The following is a 24,245-nucleotide window of genomic DNA, read 5'->3' on the forward strand; positions in this document are numbered from 1 at the left end:
GCATCTTAAAAGATATGCAAATTCTGAGGATGATAGGCTAGCCGGGGTGTCCAAACTCCAGAGAAAGACTTGAAATTTTTTATTTTCTTCCTCCTTGAGGGCTCTCATTTTGTTCATTCTTACTTCTTTTTTCTTGTTACAATTTGTATCGACCTCCTTGGTCGTTGGGGTATTGCCCTCTTATTGATTAATTAATACATCCTTCACCCATTAAAAAAAAAAAAGATTTTATGGACTATACCCCTTGTATAGTCATAAACTGAATTCTTAGGCTATATATTAATAAAATATGAGGAAGTCTAAAGTAAAGGAAGCCCTTGCAAAAAGGAGGTGAAATCGCTCCCCCATTGGCTGCACATCACCATCATGTTTGACTTTTCAGCCGTTATTAATGCATGATGGTGATGTGTAGCCAATAGGAGAGCCCTTTTACCTCTTTTTTGCAAGGGCTCCCTTCAGTCTAGAATTCCTCTAGTAATATTTTTTGTTCCTTTTTTTTTTTTTTTTTTAGTCTGGTAAACTGGGATTGAACCTCTGACCTCTATGTTGAAGAACAAAGTCTTAAACCATTGAGCTAGAGGCTCAATCCCACTTTTATTAGTAGTTGATAGGTAACTAATTTAATAAATGCAAAAAATATAACATAACAATATTTTCAAATAATAAAAGGGAAATGATATCAGCACAACCATGTTTTAATAATTGCACAAATCCACCTCATCTTTTATTTTTGAATTGGCTCTGTGAGAGCTTTTTCAGAACTGCAAAACTTTTGACAGCACTTGAAATTGATATGGAAATGATTTGGAGTCATAAATTCAATTCTAGCATGTAAAACGTGACTTCAGTCCAATTAGACGGCTTAGTTTGCCCCATAAAACACTGCATTACAAACACCCTATAAATAGATAGGAGGGGAGGAACCCATCCATCGAACAAAGAGAATAATCTCTCATCCCATAAAAAAAATTTCCAAAGTCCTCCAACAAGAAGCAAGCAATGGGTGTAGACGCAAGAGAAAAGCTGAATGCCCTCGCTCTTGTTTGGAACCCCACTGTATCATTCGTAGACTCATTTGTTCTCAAATGGGCACTCGATCTTCACATTATAGACATTATCCATAGCCATGGTAAACCCATAACCCTTTCCCAACTGGGTTCCTCTCTACCCGTGCCATGTGGAAACTACGAAAACCTTCGAAGGTTGCTTCGTTACTTAATCCACATGAAACTCCTCACCCTCCAAGAAGGGGATTTATATGGCCTCACCTCAGCCTCCAAATTTATTCTCGTGGGCGATCCCACCAACATAGTCCCATATGTTCGAGTTGTACAACACGGGGTCGCAGAGAAATGGCAAATACTTGGCTCTCTCTTAGACGCTAAGGAATCTACGGTGTCTTCGACCTTTGAGGCAGTGAACGGTGAGGATTTGTGGAGCTATGCCTCGAAGAATCCCGACCATAATAAATTGTTCAATGAGGCTATGGCCTCTGATGCTAGATTGGTTACCCCGGCCCTGATAGAAAGTTGTAGGGAAATTTTTGAAGGGTTAAGCTCTTTGGTGGACGTGGGAGGGGGCACGGGGACTGCGTCAAGGACCGTTGCTAAGGCATTTCCACATATAAAGTGTAGTGTCCTTGATCTTCCTCATGTTGTTGAGACCATACCGGATTACCCCGATGTGGAGCGTGTGGCTGGGGACATGTTTTCTTTCATACCTCACAACGACGCAGTTATGATGATGGTAAGCAAATATTTTCTAAATCTTTATTTTCTTTTTCTTTTTCATTTTTTTGAATGGCGAAATTTGTTTTATGCCCATTTTACGTTGAAGGGAATGGAGCCTTAGACCATGTTTGACAACAATGAAAAATTATTTCAAGGCATATTCACGGACCCAATTGTGTGAGAGAGGCAAAGGAGAAAGGAGAGGGGGAGAGAGAATTGGGTGGGTAGGGTGGGATTAGAGAGAGCTTAAAAAATTTCTAAAAACTAGTGAAAAAGAAAGACCTGTTTAAAAGTGGTTTATTAATTTGTTTTCCTGCTTTTTGGGAGCATTTTCATGCTCCCATCGCCCAACCTCTCACGACTCTTCCTATCCGACCCATCTCTAACAACCGGCCCCACAAAATATTTCATGGAATATTGTTGTTAGGTGAGGTAGGATCCAACATGTGACCTCAAGGTTGAGATGCAAAGCCTCAAATTATTGAGCTATAGGCCCAACCCCTGCGTAAAAGGCTCTTCGTAGAGATAGAAAAAAACAAATAAATCCTTGGATAAGCTATTCCTGGGATTGGGTACCTGGCTAGGATAATATTATCTAACCTTAGACATTGGTCCCCTTCAAAAGGCAACTGTTTTGTTAATGTTATCTATCAATTGTTGATTGCAGAAAATATTACATGATTGGGATGATGATGACTGTGTGAAGATCCTAAAGAAGTGCAAGGAAGCAATGCCAAAAGAGGGAGGGAAGGTGATTATAGTGGACATTGTAATGGACATTGATGAAGGTCATGAGATCACCCGTACCCGATATGCCTTCGATGTGTTAATGATGTTATCGACAGGGGGACAGGAGAGGACTGAGAAGGAATGGAGAAGGCTCGTCTTCAACGCTGGATTCAGTCGTTGTGAGATAACACCCATTAATGCTTTGCAGTCTGTGATCGTCGCATCTCCTTAGTCTGATTAGGAGATTATTCATCTTGTAGCTTCTCTTCTCCCCTCGCGCATCGTTTGTTTCTCAAGCCTGTTTGTTCTTTGTTTATGCTTAATTTAAATAAGTTTCCCAGCTATGAAAAAACAATAGAAATGATATTGTCGTCCTTGAGATGCTTGGTCTGATGAAGAGCAAGATCATTGCTCAATTATAAGCCAGCTTTTTTTGTCATGTTTTTAAAAAGGATCAATTGTATCTCGTTTATGTAGATTTAAGGTGTTTTGAAGAGATTGGTTGGTGGAATTTAAGGTTGTCTAAGGACTTCAATAGGCTTAGTGATGGTAGGATGTTAAAAAAGCAAATAGTGACATACTTTAATTTCCGATAGAAAGGGGAAACTATTGCCAGAATCTTGGCAGGATTTTCCACTGAAAACGCACTAGGATTTTATAATCCAACATTGCAAAATCCTAGATTTTACAAGCTAAAACCTGGATTTTATATGCTAAGATCTTGATTGTACATTTTCAGGAGGGAAATGATACAGCACAACCATGTTTTAATAATTGCACAAACCTAGCTTGTGTTTTCTTTTTAAAGTGGCTTGTTAGAGCTTTTTGGGAACTGTAATAACCTTTGACATCTCTTAAAATTAATACCAAAAGACAAGATGAGTCAGTGAAAATATCAAAACACATGGCTGTGCTAATATCATTTCCCTTTCAAGATTGTAAATTAGCTTATTAAATCTAGGTTTTAGCTTGTAAAATCCATGTATCCAAATGGCCTCTTAGGGGCGCATGCAAGATAATGAAGATTTCTTTTAATTTCCGTCGCTAATAAAATGCGTAACCATGGAAATTGGAAACCATCACTAAAAATACCATGCTGACAGAGAACTAATTCCGTCGAACGATTATCTAATTATGTGTTTACATGTTATATACTTTCCTAATCTATTTAGGTTAACCTACTTGCCTAATCTAGCACCAAGATGATTTGACGATGAGATCTCAACCCAATCCAAAGGTGAGATCTCACATACACAATGGGCAACATGTGGTAGGATAATCAAAAAAGAAAATTGCAAATGGATAACCAATTCCGTTGCCAATTATTGATAACTAAAAGAATTATTTAATTATGTATTTACATGTACATATATGTGTGTGAATGAGAAAAGTGTTCCTACTCCCTAGAGTATCTAACTTATCTACTCCCTAGACTTAAAATACAGTGGGGACCACATTATTTAGGAGATGCAAATCATTCATTTTATGGGCCCTCACAAAGATAGGGTGTGCCCAAAAAATCAGCTCCACAGGATCATCCCAACCCTTCGGTTTGTAGAGGTAAAGATGGACAGATATAAACCTTTCAAATCTGTCCATTTTTTGCCTCCACAGTTCGAAGGGTACGTTAGGATGATCCCATGGAGCTGATTTTTTTAGCACACCCTATCTATGTGAGGGCCCATCAAATGAATGGTTTGGATCACCTAAACAATGTGCCCTCACCCCACTATATTTTAAGCCTAGGAGTAGATAAGTTATCTACTCCAGGAGTAGAGTATGAACTCTTTTCTCATGTATAGACACACATGAAAAGACCTAAGTAAAGAATTTAAAATAGGGAGGGAGGGTCTACTTGTACCCATTGCTAAAGAGTTAAAAATAGATGACTAATTGATGGGAATCATCGTTAAAGTATGAAAGAGATTTTCTCAATGCAAGTTGTATCTTTCTATTAATAAATGTGTGTAGGAGAGATGCATGAGATAATGTGTGGGATGAAAACATTGCAAGGTTTTGGTGAATTCTAAGTTCTCTATGAAGTGGGCTCCACAGTACATATAGAAAATGTAATGGACTTCACGCGTTCACACCATATAAAAAATCTTATTTGTAACAAAACCGACCTATCAATATCCTGAGAACTGTATGTAATAAAAACAAAGAAGCAAGGTGGAAACCTCAAAATTAAGTACAATTAATTCCATGGAGACTTTAGTTAGATCAACTGAATACAGGGAAAATTTCTACATAATAGACTTCTAAAACATGATTGTATTTTAGTACAAAAATGGTGACTAAAGTTTCAAAAATTACTTATTTAAGGTGCGAGCCAATACAATCTTTGAAGGAGGATCATGGCCGGCAAAAGGTAGGTCTTCATCTAAACCTAATATGGCTTTCAGGTGGGCCAGATAGACCACTGGACTCTCCACCATATTGACCCGCCAAGGAGACTTTGGTCAACATTGGTTGGATTGGTCCTCATTGGCTATCGTTAAAACAAAATTTTATATGGTGTAACCGTGTAAGCCTTTATAGTCCCGTATTTTTTAAAAAGTACAGTACGGACCACATCATAGGATGATCCAAACCGTCCATTTGATGGGCACTCACATTAGTCCTTATGCATATTATGTTGTCTTCCATCAAATGACTATATGGTGTGAACGCGTGAAGTCCATTACATTTTCTATATGTTCTACTAAAAGGGCTTACACCATATAAAAACTCCGTAGGTAAATTGATCCGGTTGTTCTATTATCTAATAACCACAGTCATTCCTGGATAAATGATCACTATGAGTCAGACTCATTGAGACAAGGCTGTATTTTATTTTAAAAATTGTGAAGACAACAACCACAAGATGGAGAAATTATATGGTGCCCGACCGTGAAGTCTAGTTTGATCCAACAGCAGATCACTTTTTAAGTCACTCGCTGTTGTATAAGATATAAGGGCAGTACTTTTATTGTACCGCCCATAGTTGACTTCACCACAGCCGGGCACCATATAAAATCTCCCACAAGACGTATAAATGATGTGACATCACATAGTTTATACTTACGAGATTTTATATGGTGTCTATTGTTATGGTCCTGCATGTATTTTCAGAAAGTAACATACGATCTACTTCTTCGGATGATTCAAACCGTTCATTTGTTGGGCCACAATGTAAATAGGTTGGGCCCCAAAAAATCATTTACAGGATGATCCTAACCCTCTGATCTATAGATCGATGATATTATTTAATCTTTTATACTTTAACACTCCCCCTCACGTGTGCTAATCTTTTTAGGTTTGGGATACACGGCACATGTAGCCCTCTCTTTCGGTTGGCCATTACATGCGGATTTTTAATATCAAGGAAGTTTGAACCCACGACCTTTCCTCTGATACCATGTAAAACGAACCAATTACTCCAAAAGCTTAACTCGTTGGAGATGGCGTTATTTAATCTTGTTTTATACTTTAACACTCCCCAGTCCTCCTCACATCTGCCCTTCTTTTTAGGGTTGGCCTACACTTCACTACGGAAACCTGTAAGGATCGGAGGATTAGGATCATAGTTGACTGATAAAGTAGTAAAATGAGAGGTTAGACGCATGAATTTGTATTATAGCTACTGCCTCATATATAAATTTGTAATTTGTATTGTGGGCAACTACCAGCTCTTATGTAAATTTGTAGTTCTTTTTCTTTTTCTTATTAGTAAAGGTATCATCATTTCTTTCAAATAAGAGGGCTAGCATCAGATTTGATTGGGATTATTACCCCATGAATGCGTGTTACAGCCTTACAGTCATTGTTTCAATTATATATGCATGCAGCATGCTGATGACACGGCCTTTTCTCGTGCTTTTCTTCCTTTTTTGGTAGATTTATCCGACTGTTAGGCCAGGTTTGGCAGCCATGAATTTTTTTTTTCCATGGAATATTAGTTTGTTCCGGGGTGGGAGGGGCAAGAACGGCGGGGGAGGAAGAGAGTGAGAAGTGGCTCAGAAACAGGGAAAAGAAAAACATTACTCAAAATAGAGTTTTTTTATTTATTATCTTTTAGCTGCTTATCGTGCTTTTATTCTATCATACAAAAAATGTAGAGAAATGTAAATTCTTTAGCCCCTGTTTAGGTTACAAGAAAAACATTTCAGATGGAAATTTTTTTTTTTTTTTTTTCTTTCTACAATTTAGAGGGAAATGATACGAGTTTGGTTAATTTAGAAGGATATCATCATAAATGGAAGGTCCCTCTAGAAAAGAATTGAATACGATCGGTCCAAGATATCTCTTTTCATGTGTAAATAAGGAAATGATATCAGCACAACCATGTTATAATAATTGCACAAATGCAGCTTGAAATTTCATTTTTAATTGGATTGTCAAAGTTTTTTTGGGAATGGTAATAACCTTTTCCAGCTCTTTAGATAATAGAAGAAAAGGAGAAAAGCTATTAGTGCAAATATCAAAACATGGTTGTGCTGATAACATTTCCCTTTTAAAAATATCACTATATATTTATTCCCCACAACAATATTGCTATAATATCACAATATTTTTACGATTTTTCTTAATTTATATTTTTTTTGTATTTTTCCGATATACCCCAAACAATAAAAAATAAAAATTATTGTCCCAAAATTTTTCCTTGAGGAGAAATTCCCAAGAACAATATTTGCAACTAAGATCCTAAGTAGTTCAAGGGCTTGGCCTAACGTGTTCACTACTGAGGGTTTTGGTGCATTGGTTAGAGGACTAATTAACATTTAGTGTCAAGACCAACCCTGAAAGTCACAGGTTCTAAGATCGAATTAGCGTGGTGAAGTGTTGCCATCCTAAGGGCCTAGCAAAAAGTGCTCCAATCAGTTCTAAGGCTTTTAGCATATTGGCTAGGTGCATAACAAGAGACTCATGAAACAACAAAAAAATATAGGGAATAAATAACTATGTCCAACATGTTCATGTTTTTGTATGATTTTCAAGAAAGATCACCAACCCATCCATGCCTATGACACAATAAAGCTTTACACACCTGTAATTTTAGGTTGCTCTCCCAACTCCCAAGAAAGGAAACGGACAGTGTGAAAGGAACATCACAATCAGCTTAAGGCCAGAGGCCGCATGACAAATTGTAGAAGCTTTCAATTGGATGAAAGACAAGAGGAACTAATGAGAAAAATCCCAGCCTCCAGAACAAGACAACGGGAGCAAAGGTGATTCCAACTGTTCATTACATTCAGTAATTAAACCTAGAAGGTTCATTTATTAAAGAAAACGTGTGAGAGAAAAGGAAAAAAAACATCTTTCAGATTCTCGTTAAGGTCCCGTGTAGAAAACCAAACAACCATCCGAGCCATGGAAACAGACCAAGAGAGGGCTCACCGAGAAGTTAATGCTTGGGTTCCTCATTGAATACTTCAGTGTTGCAAACTGGACATGCCTGAAAGAAAGGAGATAACATCAGGGATGGCATAAGAATTAAGAGATGTTTTAATAGATTTAAGTAAATGCTTAAGCTAACCTTGTTGATGCTAAGCCATCTGCTCACACAGGTGGCATGATAGATGTGCTTACACGGGAGAGTTATTTGCCGGTCCCCTCTTTTATAGTCCATCTGGCAAATCACACACCTGTTACCAAAAACAGAGCAGAAATTCTTACACATGATTGTCCCAGAACCACGAAAGCATAATTTTTGCAGGATAATGGGTTAGATTAGGCATCGTTGGTCATTTCAAAAGAAAATTAGGCATCATTGGACATGCTAAATTTTCTAAACATATAATTACTAAAGAGCAGAAGAATACTGACATTTCCAGTGAAAAGTATGAAAGAATAGAAATAGGGAAACAACAAATCAATTGCAGGAGAAAATGTGTTTACAGATCAGATGTAATAGGCATGCAATACCAAAGCTGGTTGATGGAATTTTTAAAAGAATTCCATGTGCTTTGTTGGGTAGCACTTCTGTTGTTTATATACTTTCCAATGAATAAAACCTTTATTAGAAAGACAAAAATAAGCTACAAAAGACCAAAAAGTTGTCAAAAAAGAAAGAAAAGTGAAATAAGCTCAAGGCAGATTAAAGGTAGAGAAATGAAGACAAGATTCGTAAAGAATGCACCACATTACAGAAACAAATAATCAAGTAATCTGCCTCAGATCACCACCCCGGTGGAACTGCAAGATTAAAACTTCTGTGTAAGGATATTAAAATAAGTTGATGGACACACTTAACTGCCAGTGATTTATTAACCCTTCTAAATTTATAGTATGTATTTAAAAATTTTACTCGACAGAACGATTGAAACCCATTACATATACAAACTGTTATGCATTAACTATAAGAGTTTTCTTTCATGCGCGAAAGCACGTAGACAATGAATCCAGGACAGTTTCTTATCAATAAACAATCAATTGCCTGCTATAGCAATTTTCGTCGGAGAGGCAAGTTTTCAACACCAGCTGCCAGATTTTTCACTTTCCTTCAGATGATTTCTTGCCTAGTTTAAATTCCGCATATCAATAACAAGCAATTTTCTGCAAGCATGTAGTCCGACAGATGCAACCTACGGCAGCAACGTATGTTATGCATCAAGAATAAATACAGAAACACATTTTACCTTTTTCTTTCGGGATTTCATTTCAATTTTTTTTAAATGGATTTCGATTCATTTTTATGGTATTGAATTTTTATTGTATGATGGATGTTATTACTGAAAACAATGTCTATTTGAAAATCTATCCAAAAGATGGTTTATTAGATACCTGTAAGTTAAAGTATACAATGGATAAATTTCATGGATCGAATACTGAGATAGGCATCTCAAAACATTATTATATTTTTTCAGGCGTACTTCGCAAGGTCAACTTAAATGAAGAAAGCACATGTGAAGCCCACAAGTTACCGTTCATGTCGAGTCTTTTTTCTGGAAAAGAAACTATATTTGTACTTCGAGATTGGAAGTGAAGAAATGAGTTCTGCGGAAAGACCTCGGCTGTGAGTTCCAACTGCTTCACCCAAATCCAATAATTCCTGCATATCAAAACTAGTTTTAGTTAATCGAACAAATATATGAGCTCTGAAGGACAAAAAACTTACAAGCACTGAGAATGAAAACCAGAGTTTCATCAAATAATTCACTATGAAGCTGTTGATCCTCATCAATAGCTTTACATAGCTTTTATGTGTACGTTTTAGGTTACTAATCACAAGTTTGAATGAGGCCTATCATAATGAGTGATCCGGTGGTAACTATAATAATTACTTTGAAGTGTAACTAAGGGACTCCACCTTCTATAATAGTTAGAGAGAAAAGAAGTGTGCATAGCTTTATATGGCTTTTAAGTGTATGTTTTAGGTTACTGGTGACAAGTTAGGATTAGACCCATCATCATAATAAGTGCTCTGGTGGCAACTACAAAATGTGATTTTATAATATGCAGTTCATTATATGTTATAATAAACATGATATATATTTTTTTCTATTTTCTGCTGTTCATTATTCAATTTTCTAATCAAAACATCCAATTTCTCAGCCAAAAAATTCGCAATCATCCAATATTCATTTGACATGGAAATGTGTCATCTTATTTTTTTAATATGGAAATGTGTCACCCTTGATCAATCCAATTTAGCAGACTACAGAACCAAATTAATCTCCTACCCCCATGCCCTAAGATCAACACCAACCTAAGCTGTGTAAATTTGCTCTAGCAGTCAAGCCTACCTTAACAGATCCATCGCAACATCACTCCCCTCAATACCCTAGATCCCTACAAAGAGTGGGAAATTCCATAAACAACGTGCTTCCCCTATAACAGTGCCACACACCACTGCCTTTACCAATTGTTAACCGATCAAATGCATTTATATATTCAACAATGGGAATGATATAGCATGAGATGCGCCCTAAATGAGAAATCACGGGACATAAGGGTCCAAGGGCTCTGTTGTGAAGATGTCGCCTAAAAATAGTATAACTAAGTTGGTAGAAATGGAAGGTCAGAAAAGCAATGCTCCATGTTAGACGAGTTATCGGACCGGGGGTATACTAGTCATTTCATTTGGGAACTTTACACTTATATATAAATCATAAGAGGGCCCAATTAACTCTCTCAATTTTCTCCATCTCTCTTTCTCATCTATCTCGCTCAAGATTTTTCCTTCTCCATCATCAACATGGTATCAGAGCCCTAGGATTCTTACGCTCCCTCAACTTTTCTCCTTCTCCATCATCAACATGGTATTAGAGCCCTAGGGTTCTTATGTTCTCATCCACTTTTTCTTTTCTCCCACTTTCTCATTCTTCTCTTCGAAACTTCAAAAATAAATTTAAAAAGCTACTGTTCACGTACTGCTACAACACCGAGCGAATAGTGCCACTATAGTATGCATGAACAGTATCGTTGCACAGTTCACGGAAACAGAAACCCTAGTTTTCTAGGGTTGTCTGATGGCACTAAATAGTACATCTGGTGAACGTCGTCTTGATGTCGTAAGCCTCCACCGCCTCCATTTTGATCCCATAAGTCTTCGATTTGTCTGTACGTTCTTCATTTGGCCCTAAAAGTCTGGATATAGGGCTGGTTTGGTGCGTTGATCAGTTTTGAATGGTGTTTTGTTGGAGTCTATATTATTTGGAGGCTAGACATCCCCTATCATCATCTCTTTTTCTTTGGATGAGTCATATGAAGTGACTAGTTTGGTTGCCCGTGGTTGTGATTGGTAACTTGTGTTTATTTGAGGACAATGATTTTATGGCTGCTCAGTTGGTTCGAGTGATTCAGAGGCCTATCAGAGTTGAGGGTTAAAGTGAGCCTTCTGTTGAGTGCTTGGCCCAAGCTAATTAGTTGGGTAGTGGTACATGGTGGTCGATCTGCCCGTGGTAATGGTAGTCGTGGAACCCGCTTTTGCGCTCACTATTGTATGGGGGGCCACTCAATTAATTATTGCTATGATATGCATCCAAAGTTACAGCCTCCTACATATGTTAATCATGCTTCAGTTGTTGAGTCTGAGAGTTTCGTACCTCCATCATCTGGTCCGATTGAGAGCGGCATGATTCTATGATGGTATCTCATTTTGAATATGATGAATTCTTGCGATTGAAGGACAATGGCAAGCAAACAACTGCCACTTTGGCCCAACAAGGTAGCACTTCATCTTGCTTTCTTACTATTACTGCTTCTGGGTCTTGGCTAATTGATTCAGGAGCTTTCAATCATATGACTAGTAAATCTGACATTCTTTCTTCCTTTCAGTCATATTTTTCTCCGGGCCATAGTGTCAATTTGGCTGAAGGGACTGCCTCTCCTATTTTAGGTGTTGGTGTAGCCTTCCTTCACTCAAACTTTTCTTTATCATTAGTTTTTGTGTACCAAAGTTTCCTTTTAATTTGCTATAAGTTAGTCAATTAACCAAAAATCTAAACTGTTTTGTCTCCTTTTTCCCTTCTAATTGTGTTTTTCAAGATCTCAAGACTGGGAAGAAGATTGGTTTGGGTCGTGAGGTAGATAGTCTTTATTACCTCAATCTTGGCAACGACGGTGCAGCATTACGGAGCTTTGTTGACTCCTGTCAATGGATTGCCATTTGAGCCATCGCCCCAGTTGAGAAGCTTCGGAAGTCTGTTTTGGTTTCCACTCCAGTCCATTCGGTTCAGTGTGAGACCTAAGTTGGGAAAATACCATCACGTGTCTTTTCCCTCTAGAGTCATTAATCGTGTTTCTAATCCAGTCCATTCGTTTCAGTATGAGTCCTGTGAGTAGGGAAAACACCATCACATGTCTTTTTCCTCTAGAGTCGTTAATCGTGTTTCTCATCCATTTCAGTTAGTCCATTTTAATGAATGGTTTGGGGTCCTTGTTGAACTCCGTCTCTATTTGATTTTAAATATTTCCTTATCTTTGTTGATGCTTATTCCAAAATGACATGGTTAATTTTAATAAAAGATCGGTCAGACCAGAAGTTTTCTCTGCCTTTCGTTCATTTTATTCGGAAATTTATAATCAATTTAGGTGCTCTATTGAATGATTGCATACCGATAATGCCAGGGAGTATTTATATATGTGTAATGGATTTCATCACTTCTTGGAGTCTCATAGCATCGTTCATCAGTCCTATTGTGCCTAGAACTCCTAACAAAATGATGTGGCAGAGAGAAAAAATCGATATCTTCTTGATATGGCTCGCACTCTTATGTTACAGATGAAGGAGCACAAATCTTATTAGGGTGATGCTGACCTCACAGGTTGCTTCCTTGGGAATCGTCTTCCCTCGTCAGTCTTATTTGATTAGACTCCGTTCTCTTGGTTGTACGCTTCGGGTAATCCCTTTCTCTTGCTCCTACGTGTCTTTGATTTTAAATGTTTTGTTCACAAATGAGCCTCTGACCTTGACAAGTTGGATCCTCGTGCGGAAAAACACATCTTCCATAGTTATTCCCGTACACAGAATGGCTATAAGTGCTACAGCCCTACCTTAAGGACGACATTCATTTTGGCAAATGTTACCTTCTTTGAGCCTACTTCATACTTTTCTTACTCTACAACTGACTTTATTCGAGACTCTGGACTCCCTCTTCCTCTTCATTTGGTTCCTTTAAATGCTCCAGCTTCTCAATTGCAGGTTTACACTCGTAGACCCCGTCAGGATTTGCAGCATACCCATGAGGCATCTCCTCCACCCGACCAACCGACTTTCCAGTTCGACGGGTCTTCATCAAGTAACCAACCCAATGATCCTCCAAGTTTTGTGCTTCCTACTTCTCCTACTGCTTCACGTATCACAACACATCCCATTTCCCATTTCATTTCTTATAATCATATCTCACCCTTATATCATACATTTGCTTTTGCTTTGTCTTTTATTGTTGTGCCTAAGTATGTTGTAGAGGCTTTAGTTTATCCAGGTTGGCATGCTGCCATGGAAGCTGAGATGGACGCTCTTTGCTCAAATGGCATTTGGCAGTTCATCTCTTCGTCTCTCTTCCCTCTAGTGCTTAACGTGTTCTGATCCCTTTAGCGATCAACAGAGGCTGGCCCTTGTATCAATTGGATGTTAAGAATGCCTTTCTGCATGGTGACCTTATTGAGGAGGTATATATGGAGCAACCTCTTGGATATGTTGCTTAGAGGGAGATGCGATCGTCAGTGTGTCGTCTTCATAAAGCTATACGTGGGCTGAAACAATCTCCTCGAGATAGTTATGTGCTTTGGCATGGAGCAATGTACAGTGGATCACTCTGTGTTTAGTTCCCAGTCTGATGGCGGGTACGTCTTCCATAATGTATGTGAATGATATTGTCACTACGAGAAATGATAGCATAAGCATACAAAAGCTGAAGACCATCCTTCAGAAAGAGTTTTGCACCAAAGACTTAGGTCATCTTAGGTACTTTCTTGGGATTGAAGTGGCTTATTCTCCTAGTAGACTTTCCTTATCCTAGAGAAAAAATGTGATATGTGCTAGATATATGAGAAAAAACAGGTTCCTTGGGGATGAACATGCCCATGCACCCTGATGTAAAGCTATATCCAGATCAGGGAGACTTATTAGAAAACCCTGGCAGCTATAGGAGGCTAGTTGGTAGATTAACCTACTTGAAGGTCATACGTCCTCATATTTCCTAATATTTCCTTTGCAGTATAAGTGGTCAATCAGTTCATGAGCTCACCACGCACTTCTCACTAGGCTGCAGTTATTCACATAATTATGTACTTGAAGAATACTCCTGGGAAAGGCTTGCTTTTTTAGGAAACATGGCCATATGAAGCTAAAGGGATTCACTGATGCAGATTGGGCCGAATCTCCAGCAGATAAGACTTCAACTAGGGATATTGCACCTTTGTTGGGGAGAATTTAGTGTCATGGCGAAGTAAGAAGCAAGACATGGTAGCTAGATCAAGTGTAGAAGCGTAGTATCGAGCCATGACACACACATGTGGGGAGCTGAAATGGCTACGGTCCCTCTTATCTGAGATGGGTATTTTCTCCTCATCTCCAACGTCGTTATATTGTGATAATAAAGCAGCGGTCCATATGTGTTGTTTTAGGCAACGACCCTACGAGCCGAGAATTGGATTTTGGTGTGCCTCAAATCAAGTATTGCATTAGAGGACTAAGTACAATGAAGTGGATTACGACTTCATTCGCGAGAAGAATCAGAAGGGTGAAATATGCATTGTATTTACTAGTTTAGGAGATCAGCTATGTTTTCCAAACCATTAGAAAGAGCAAATTTGTGTGATATTTGTAACAAGATGGGGATGTATGATATTTACACTCCAGCTTGGGGGTGTTAGATGAGTTATCGATCTGTGGGTATCCTGGTAATTTCACTAGGGAACTGTACACTTATATATAAATCATATTGGTAAGAGGGCCTGATTAACTCTCTCTCTCTCTCTCTCTCTCTCTCTCTCTCTCTCTCAACTTTTCTCCATCTCCATCATCAACACTCCACATTTAAGTCATTTTCAACCAGAGCAGCTAATACTTATTGACAATGTGTCCGTAAATGTTATTAACCAGAACTGCAAAGAAAGGTAAAGATGCAGTTCTTAGTGGGTTGCTATGCCTTATTCGTTCTGTCCATGTGCCACACCGACAAAAATGTTCATGCCCAAGTTTGGATATTTTGTATATAGGGCGTCATAAGTTTATAACAAGAGAGTATAGAAGAATCCACTTCTTCAGCATCTGTAGGTGTGCTCAATAAAAAATGCAAAGGCGGAAGGGCTTAGCATCACTTGAAATCAAGGTTTCAAGCAATTAAATTTAAGCGGGTCCTAACCAGCTCCACAGTAAGCCCTTATAAATAGCTAGAACTTGGTTCAGTCAATAACAAGGATGTATTCAAATACTCTTTATATGCAATGTGATCAAGATAAGCTTCTCCAGTACACAAAATGCAGATTCTAGTCAAAGTCCACATCAAAGAATTTGCTTACAAACAAGACTTCTGGAGTCCTAGTAGCGAGAGGTCACAAAAAGTACTCCATTTTAGCATATTCTTTAAGTTTCTTAGCATGCAATGCAATAGCAGTGCAAAAAAAATTAAAGGAAGATACGATAAAGCCAATGTAGCAGACAGACCTCATAAGTCATATTGTCAGGGTCAATATTGTCTTGCCAAATGACCTGCATCCATCCAAAAAAATTGCTTAGTATGATGAGAATATTTATGCATCCAACCTTCCAAATAACTGCAATTATATGCATTTACATCACTTTGCAAATAATTTGACAGGCAAAATTTAGAATAAAAAATAATTATGTGACAGTTATACACATTGAATTGAAGACTTTTTTTCATGGAAGACAACTGCTAACAAGTAACAATTACTTATATCCATGAGACCCAAGTCCACCTTGTTTCAACTTTCTCTTACCTCAAAACTTTAGTAAATTAGTCACAACATTAATATCCACGAGAGCCAAGTCCACTTTATGCCAAATGACTTTTTCCTTAAAAATCAGTTGGCTTGAGAAAAATCAGTGTAGGAGTCACCAACGGACGAACCAAAATCAAATGACCAAGTGGACGAAGGCACACCCAAGAACCAAGATGCATCAAAGCATTGCTCAATATAAACATGAAGCGCAAGAGGGAATTGAAACCGACAATATCTTGTTGAATGCATCAATATCATATACGGATTCTAACAGCATGAGAAACCAGTCATGGGGTAGAGCTGTAAGGGGAGTGAGAAGACTCCTTCACAAGATGATGAGAATCATTCTTTCTGCATAAGTACAAGACAGAAATTTCCGTTAAAGAGTATCATCCATGGTTTTACATTTTCACTAAACCGACATGAAACAACCAAAATGATTTCGTTTCCATCCATACCAATACGCATATTGAAAAAATCGTAAGTATATTAGTCATATACGATATTAGTATGTGTTGGAAAGTTGCCTTATTTCCCACCCACCGTAGTTGCTTGGGTGGGAAGGCAAAACCCAAATTGGAAAAGGGTTATTTTAGGCTTTCTAAAAGCCTAAGATATAAAAAGAGAGTTGGCATTCTCTCTTGAAAAGGGTGAGAACGTGCGAGAGAGAGAGAGAGAGAGAGAGAGAGAGAGAGAGAGCGACAAAGAGGGAGAGAAAGAGAAGAAGAAAGTGAGTTTTTTCTTGGATTCCTTTAGAGCTTTCTCTTGGGGTTCTTTTTCTTGGGTTTTCTCTTGTGGGTTTCTCTCAGGTTACTCTTGGGTACGGTCTTGGGTTTGAGAAGCAAGGAAAGGGTTGCGGGTTCGTGGGCTTGTGATTAATCCATTGTAATCCTTGTATTTTGTTTTTCTCATAGTGAAAGATCGTGTTTCTCACCCGTGGAGTAGTCTTGGCCGAACCACGTAAAATCTTGGTGTTCATCTTGTGGCTTGGCTTGTTTTATTGCTTTTATCTTTTCCGTTAAATTTGTGCACGATCGGATCGGATTGCTCGGTTGATTTTCTCAACAAGTGGTATCAGAGCTCAGGTGGAGCGATCGTCGAGACCGGGTGGAGTGATCGTGGGTGTTGTAGTTGGATCAGGATTAGAGCGATCTTTGGGAGTAGAAAGATTGTCCAAGAAAGATTGTCCAAGAAAGATTTTTGTTCGATGTGGAGCGCTACACCGAGAAGTGCGAAGTAATCTTAGATGGCGGTAAAATCAAGTTCTACTCAGTTCAACATCGACAAATTTGACGGAATGGGCAGTTTCACCCTATGGCAGATGAAGGTGAAGGACATCCTAGTTCAACAGGACTTAGCTAAGGCGTTGAAGGGAAAGGATGGGAAGACGAAGAAGATGACGGATGCCGAGTGGGAAGACATTGAGTCGAAGGCGGTCAGCACAATTTGACTATGTCCGGCAGATAGCGTTATATTTAACGTTATGGAAGAGGAAGATGCACCTAAATTATGGGAGAAGTTGGAAAAGCTTTATATGTCAAAAAGCTTGGCCAACCGGTAGTATCTGAAGTGGCAGTTGTACGGGCTGACGATGCAGGAAGGCGGAGATCTTCAACGGGCTTGTGGATCAGCTCCACAAGGTTGATGAAAAGTTGAAGGAAGAAGACAAGGCCCTTTTGCTTCTTACTTCGCTTTCTCATTCGTATGACAACCTGATGATGACTTTGTTGTATGATAAGGATACAATAAAGTTAGAGGAAGTCAAGGCATTGCTCTTATCGAATGAGATGCGGAAGAAACCTGTTCTTGATGGTAATGAAGAGCATGGGTTGCTTGTTCTCTACCCGTCTTGTATTCCGGTATTGATAGTTTGAGTCTCCTCAAACGTTCTCTACCCGTCTTGTATTCCGGTATTGATATTGATGTCCATGTGTCGTGGATCCGACCGTCTACTGATATTGGCGACGACCAAGATTTAAAGGAACCCAAGGACTCTGGGTTCATAGAAAGATTTCAATCCAAACCAAACCCACTATGTATAGAGCCGCATTCCGTCTATTCATATTGGCGACGTCCAAGATTTAAAGGAACCCAAGGACCCTGGGTTCACAGAAAGCTTTCAATTCAAACCAAACCAACTATATATAGAGCCGTTAGCATTCCAAAAAAAATTTCAACACGTGTCAGGCATCCATCCGTCTCTACAGGCAAGATAGAAACAAACCCAAGGATCTCTCAGTTCGAATACACATTTAAATGAACCAAAAGAAGCCTCGTGAATCGGGCCAATTTAGGCGGTAATGAAAAAGGAGGACTCTATCGATGCCAACTTAAACGAACCTCCCGATTTTGAAGTTTGGCCCTTTTTTTGTTCTTATTTTAAAAGGTGCCCGCAATCCGTATTTTCACTAAACATCCCCGCATTCCGTATCTTTCTCCTGTTGAAAAGACCTGGAATGTGTCCTAGTTTTCTTTTTGTTATGTTTATTTGCGATGGAAATAATGGTTACAGAGAGGGGAATAAGGATAATGGGTACGCCGGCGGAAATAATAGGTACGCCGATGGAAATAATGGTTACAGAGAAGGGAATAATGGCTACAGAGGGGTATTATTAGAAGACGCCACCGTTTTATACTGATGTACACGTGTCGTGGATCCGACCGTCTATTCATCTTGGCAACGACCAAGATTTAAAAGAACCCAAGGACTCTAGGTTCACAGAAAGATTTCAATCCAAACCAAACCCACTATGTATAGAACTGCATTCCGTCTATTCATATTGGCGACGACCAAGATTTAAAGGAATCCAAGGACCCTGGGTTCACAGAAAGATTTCAATCCAAACCAAACCGACTATGTATAAAGCCCCTAGCATTCCAAAAAAAATTTCAACACGTGTCAGGCATCCATCCGTCTCTAGGTATTTCCGACGGGCAAGATAGAAGCGAACCCAAGGATCTCTCGGTTCAAATACACATTTAAATAAACCAAAAGAAGCCTCGTGAATCGGGCCAATTTAAGAGGCAGTAATGAAAAAGATGGACTCAGTCGATGCCAACTTAAACGAATCACCCGATTTTGAAGTTTAGCCCTTTTTTTGTTCTTATTTTAAAAGGTGCCCGCAATCCGTTTTTTCACTAAACATCCCCGCATTCTGTAACTTTCTCCTGTTGAAAAGACTAGGAACATGTCCTTGTTTTCTTTCTGTTATATTTACTTGCGCCACCTCTCACACCCACGGACCCACGCACCACCCACCCCCCCACCACACTTTTAACGTGATTTGATCGTCAAAAAGCATTAAAGTCTGCCCACAATTCCGATACAAGTGGGGCGCATCATCCTGCAAGGGGGGTGAATAAATCATCTCCCATTTGGAAAATAATTCCTGGGATCATATAATTAAATGAGTGGACCACCAATTGGGACACGTGTACTAGAAGGCGAGAAAGAGTATGGTTTTCAACTAAATGACCAAATTATCCCTTTACATGAACTTTTGTTACTGAGTCTCCTTTGTGCTGTTTTAGCTGGCAATAGAGATTTTCAGTTCGGCACAGGTCGCATATAGTCGCCCGTGACAGCTCTAGTGTCCATGACGGTTGTTTGAAATTTCAACCCTTAATTAAGGGCATTTTTGTTATTTTAGCCATCATATTTGTAACCAAGATGGAGTTCTGTTTTCAAAGTGTTTTCCTTATTTAATTTTTCTACCTCGGTGAGATAGAGTAATAATGATCAAATAAAAATGGTTCATATCTGGGCCCAAAAAGTTATCTTTAAGAAAGAATCTAAGGGGCCGTTTGGATACGCGGATTTTAGAATCCGGAATTTCTTCAAAGCTGAAGCTAAGAGACAAGAGAAGAAGAAGATCAGCCGTCGATTTTGACTTGTTTTTGACTTCTCACCCTTCTTTCCCTCAGCAAGAGAGTAGAAGATCCTCACATATTTTCAGGCTTTTGAAATCTCAGGATGCGGAGGAGATTTTAAAACTTGAATTTCTCACTTAAAACCCAAGAAACGCTGTCAGAACAGCATACATCAGCTTGATTCTAAAATCGTCTTTTACACTGTTTTCAAATTTAAAACTTGGATTCTAAAATCCGCGTATACAAACGGCCTCTAATTAATTAAAAATAATCATTGTTCTGCATTTTTAAGGAAATACTTTCAAAACGGGATTTCGTTTGGAAAATTCCTTATCTTTCTGCGTATGTGTCACAACATAGGATTTCGTCTGGTCTTTTTGAATATGTGTCACAACATAGGATTTTGTCTTTATGTTTTAAACGAGTTCCATTTTGCTTGCAGCCCTCAGCATGTGAAGAGCACTTAAGGGATAGACAACGAACGAAATTAGATAAGATTTAGGGAGATAATATACTGTATAAACTGCCTAAACTAAACAAGTACCTAATTTATCATGCAAAGAATCCAACGGTGAGAACTCAACCCAATCCAACGATGACAACACACATATTCTAACAAGGCCACATACAATGACCGGAGTTGCATTTTTAGTCAGATCAACAAAATGTATCACATCCACATGTTACACATGGGGCACAAAACGTGATAGGTACGGCACTTTTTAAAACAAAACGTATGATAAGGTCATCTACAAAAATAAAAACCCGTCTTTCCTATCAGATAAGGAGGTCAAGATAGGCATTCAAAAAAAACCCGGGGGGGGGGGGGGAATAACAATATGTGGGTAATATTTTCTAAAAGTAGGACTGCTCGGATAATATGCTTTTCTTAGAGATTACTTGGGCCTGTTTATTTTTATCATTTCTCTCGGCTCCCACGTGATCTAATAATGTATTAGAATTTCGAACACAGCACTCACACCGATAATATGTCCTTTTAATTAGTATAATTTTTGTAGTGGAGATTATGGGGCCCCTTTTAACGTGAAATGTGGGTAGACTTTAACACTTCCATATAGGGGTGTAAATGGATATTCGGAAATTCGATTACCGTCCGCATCCGAATCCGTTTAAAGTGAATATTATCCGAATCCGTTTCAAGCGGATATTATCCGAATCCGTTTATGAGATATCCGGCTCTTAGCGGATGCGAATCTGGTAAATGGTATATCTGATCCGTTTAACATCCGAATCCGAGAAGTAAATCCTTTTTATTTATTATTAATAATATCATTAATGTTTATTTTTAGTAATGACACACTATATTTTGTTTATAAAAGAAAAGTGAATTTTCTTTTTAGGAAAAAAAAACAAAAATAGCCCAAACCCATTTCATCATATACAAAAAAAGGAAAAACCCAAAGACCACTACCAACATTATCATCCATCCCCACCGCCTCCCTCTCTCTCTCTCTGCCTTTGTTTTAAAAAGAAGAAGAGGATCTCATATATTTTAGGGTTTGAGAGTTAATTTTATGAAGAGAATGTAGAGGTCTAGTTTTAAGGTTTGGAAACTTTATTCGAGTAAGAAGGAGAAAAAATATAAAGTGCTGCAATAAAATATTCGAATTTACCAGATAAACGGATACGGATAATATCCGAATTCGAACAATATCCGGCAGATACGAATTCGGTAATAAATATTAAATATCCGTCGAATCCGAATCCGAATTCGGATAGTGTATATTGTAATCGAATTCGGATATAGCCATATCCGCTCCGAATTCGATCCGTTTACACCCCTGCTTGCATATCACATTAAAAGGAGGCGCATAATCGTACAGGGAGGGCAAAAAAAATCATCGCCTTTTTTAGGTCTTCTCCTCACCTTTGATGTGTCCCTTAACCCCTTAAGCATGGTAAGAGGACCACGATGGGTAACCTCATGTCGGGCCCCACAAACTGTCTTTGTTACAAAAAAGTCCTGCTGTGGACCCATGTGGGTTTGTGTAATTGATACTGAGTTTGAACTGCCCCCAAACTAGGACTACAATTATATATTCAGTGTCAGTCAAGAAAAGAATTTGTTTTGGTCCGGACTCTTTTCCCTCATACCTTGACTAAACTAATTAACAAAGAAAGGGAGATGACTTTTTTGCCCCACTGTAGGATAATACACGCCGCATTCATGTTAAAAGTGGGGTGTATTATCCTACAGGGGGCAAATAAATCATCGCCTAAAAATAATTGCCTTCCCTTTAATTTCCACTCGGCTGAAGAAAAAAAAATTCAGGGTCCCCAAACGTGCCCTTAACGGTCATCATTTTCTTTGTTTTTTTTTTTTCCGATAGCTTTGCTTTGACCCATCTTTCTTTACAATAAGATGGGAACCAGAGGTGGCTATTCAAGTCTAGCCCTTCCTTTTAGGACTGTACACTTAGTCCCTTAGACTTATGCCAATAGTGTTGGGACCCGGGTAGAACACACCCTCAAAAGCTAGCATTTTGTGTGTGTGTGTGTGGGGGGGGGGGGGGGGGGGGGGGGGGAGACCCCATTCCCTTATAAGCCCATCCACACTGTTACACTTTTCCGATGTGGGACTATTTTGCTTTCACGTGGAACCCCCCAACAATCTCCCCCTCCACGTGGAAGCACCGTGGACAATCTCGCCCCTCCACAAGGCAGGAATGTGGGAACTACGAGATCTTCCCCAAGGAATTTTTCCGTCCTCAGAGGCATACCAGGGTTACCTAGATCTTTCATCCTCGGAGGGTAAACCGGGGTTACAACGTGTCCGGCTCTGATACCACTTGTTTGGAATATAACCAGGTAGAACTCACCCCTAAAAGCTAGCTGTTAGAGGGAGGGTGCCCATTCCCTTATAACCCATCCACATCCATTTCACATGTCCGATGTGGGACTATTGCTTTTGCGTGGAACCCCAACAAATAGAAGGGGTGACCTCCTTAATCTTGGGCAGGATAATTCCTTTTCGGTGATTCTTCTTCTAGGGAAGTGATATATTCATGCCCTTTCCATTCCCTGGCCCCCCCTTTCTAGTGTATTTATGACTACATTATTTACACAAAAAGGGGTTGACCTTGGGAAGAAAAGTGGGTGATATATCATTTCCCATTTTCATATTGATTTTTGAATTAATTTCAGAATATACTTTATTTTCATAATAATAGCATATTTAAAATAATTTATTCGGCCCTTAGACGAAGTCACAGCCCTATGATTCAAAGAGATCAGTCACAAAAAAATGGATGTGGAATTTATTAACAACATAATATAAAACTGATTTTGTTTTTCTTTGAAATGGTGACATTTTATTAGAATGTGCGGCACATAATATCAAATTGATTTTCTTGGAGTGGGGGGGTCTCATTAGAGACGTTAGAGGGGTGGCCTCCCCAACCTTCTCTGGCCCCATAGGTGAACTCAAATGAGGCAGAGATCAGAGCGGTCATGGTTGAGGATTATTGACAATAGTTCTTTAGATTACCAGAATGTTGAAGGTGATTCTCTCAATGCTATCAGGTGGCTGAAAGGAAGTATCTCTCCTCCTTGGAGATTTGCGCACTGGATTGATGAGATCCAAGATCGGATAACCGGAGGGCCCATCTGTTATCAGCATCTTAAAAAGATATGCAAATTCTGAGGAAGATAGGCGAGCCGGGGTATGCAGACTCTAGAGAAAGACTTGAGATTTTTTATTTTCTTCCTCCTTCAGGGCTCTCATTTTGTTCATTCTTACTTCTTTTTTCTTGTTACTTCTTGTATCGACCTCCTTGGTCGTTGGGATACTGCCCTCTTATTCATTAATTAATACATCCTTCACCCTTTAAAAAAAAGATTTTGTGGACTATACCCATTGTATACTCATAAACTGAAATTTTAGGCTATATATTAGTAATATAGTTTGTTCTTTTTTTTTTGGTATGGTAAGCTGGGATTGAACCTCTGACCTCTAGGTTGAAGAACAAAGTCTTAAACCATTGAGCTAGAGGCTCAATCCCACTTTTATTAGTAGTTGATAGGTAACTAATTTAATAAATGTATATAATATCACATAACAATATTTTCAAATAATAAAAGGGAAATGATATCAGCACAACCATGTTTTAATAATTGCACAAACCTACCTCATCTTTTAGTTTTGAATTGGCTTTGTGAGAGCTTTTTGAGAACTGTAATAACTTTTGACAGCTCTTTAAATAGTAAAAGACAAGATGAGCTACTGAAAATATCAAACCATGGTTCTGCTGATATCATTTCCCATAATAAAAATATCAATGGAAGAAAAATTCACTTGAAATGATTTGGAGTCATAAATTCAATTCTACCATGTAAAACGTGACTTCAGTCCATTTAGACGGCTTAGTTGCCCCATAAAACACTGCATTACAAACACCCTATAAATAGATAGGAGGGGAGGACACCATCCATCGAACAAAAGAGAATAATCTCTCATCCCATAAAAAAAAATTTCCAAAGTCCTCCAACAAGAAGCAAGCA

General features: G+C 38.7%; 2 protein-coding genes across 2 annotated transcripts; one reads left to right on the top strand and one right to left on the bottom strand.

Moving 5' to 3' along the window:
• The first annotated feature begins 946 nt into the window (after positions 1–946).
• Positions 947–2,918, top strand: LOC143846914 ((RS)-norcoclaurine 6-O-methyltransferase-like). The gene is made up of 2 exons (XM_077355522.1): positions 947–1,746; positions 2,398–2,918. The coding sequence occupies exons 1-2, from the start codon at positions 1,000–1,002 to the stop codon at positions 2,689–2,691; spliced, it is 1,041 nt and encodes a 346-aa protein (XP_077211637.1). The 5' UTR covers positions 947–999; the 3' UTR covers positions 2,692–2,918.
• A 4,683-nt stretch (positions 2,919–7,601) lies between these two features.
• LOC143846805 (E3 ubiquitin-protein ligase BIG BROTHER-like) lies at positions 7,602–15,681 on the bottom strand. The gene is made up of 4 exons (XM_077355371.1): positions 15,556–15,681; positions 9,365–9,492; positions 7,978–8,086; positions 7,602–7,896 (listed from the first exon to the last, which is right to left on the bottom strand). The coding sequence occupies exons 1-4, from the start codon at positions 15,679–15,681 to the stop codon at positions 7,846–7,848; spliced, it is 414 nt and encodes a 137-aa protein (XP_077211486.1). The 3' UTR covers positions 7,602–7,845.
• Between the last annotated feature and the right edge of the window lie 8,564 nt (positions 15,682–24,245).

The sequence above is a fragment of the Tasmannia lanceolata genome, unplaced genomic scaffold, assembly GCF_043159265.1.
Source record: "Tasmannia lanceolata isolate RefF3 unplaced genomic scaffold, GAP_Taslan_0.1 ptg000015l, whole genome shotgun sequence".
Lineage (NCBI taxonomy): Eukaryota > Viridiplantae > Streptophyta > Magnoliopsida > Canellales > Winteraceae > Tasmannia > Tasmannia lanceolata.

What these genes read in the sequence shown, in the direction of transcription:
- LOC143846914 (XM_077355522.1), top strand. Translation starts at nt 1,000, where the DNA reads ATGGGTGTAGACGCAAGAGAAAAGCTGAATGCCCTCGCTCTTGTTTGG. An exon ending in ACGACGCAGTTATGATGATG is followed by an intron (nt 1,747 to 2,397) that starts GTAAGCAAATAT and finishes TGTTGATTGCAG; the next exon opens with AAAATATTACATGATTGGGA.
- LOC143846805 (XM_077355371.1), bottom strand. Translation starts at nt 15,681, where the DNA reads ATGCATATAATTGCAGTTATTTGGAAGGTTGGATGCATAAATATTCTC. An exon ending in CTGACAATATGACTTATGAG is followed by an intron (nt 9,493 to 15,555) that starts GTCTGTCTGCTA and finishes TTTGATATGCAG; the next exon opens with GAATTATTGGATTTGGGTGA. An exon ending in AAAAAGACTCGACATGAACG is followed by an intron (nt 8,087 to 9,364) that starts GTAACTTGTGGG and finishes TTTTGGTAACAG; the next exon opens with GTGTGTGATTTGCCAGATGG.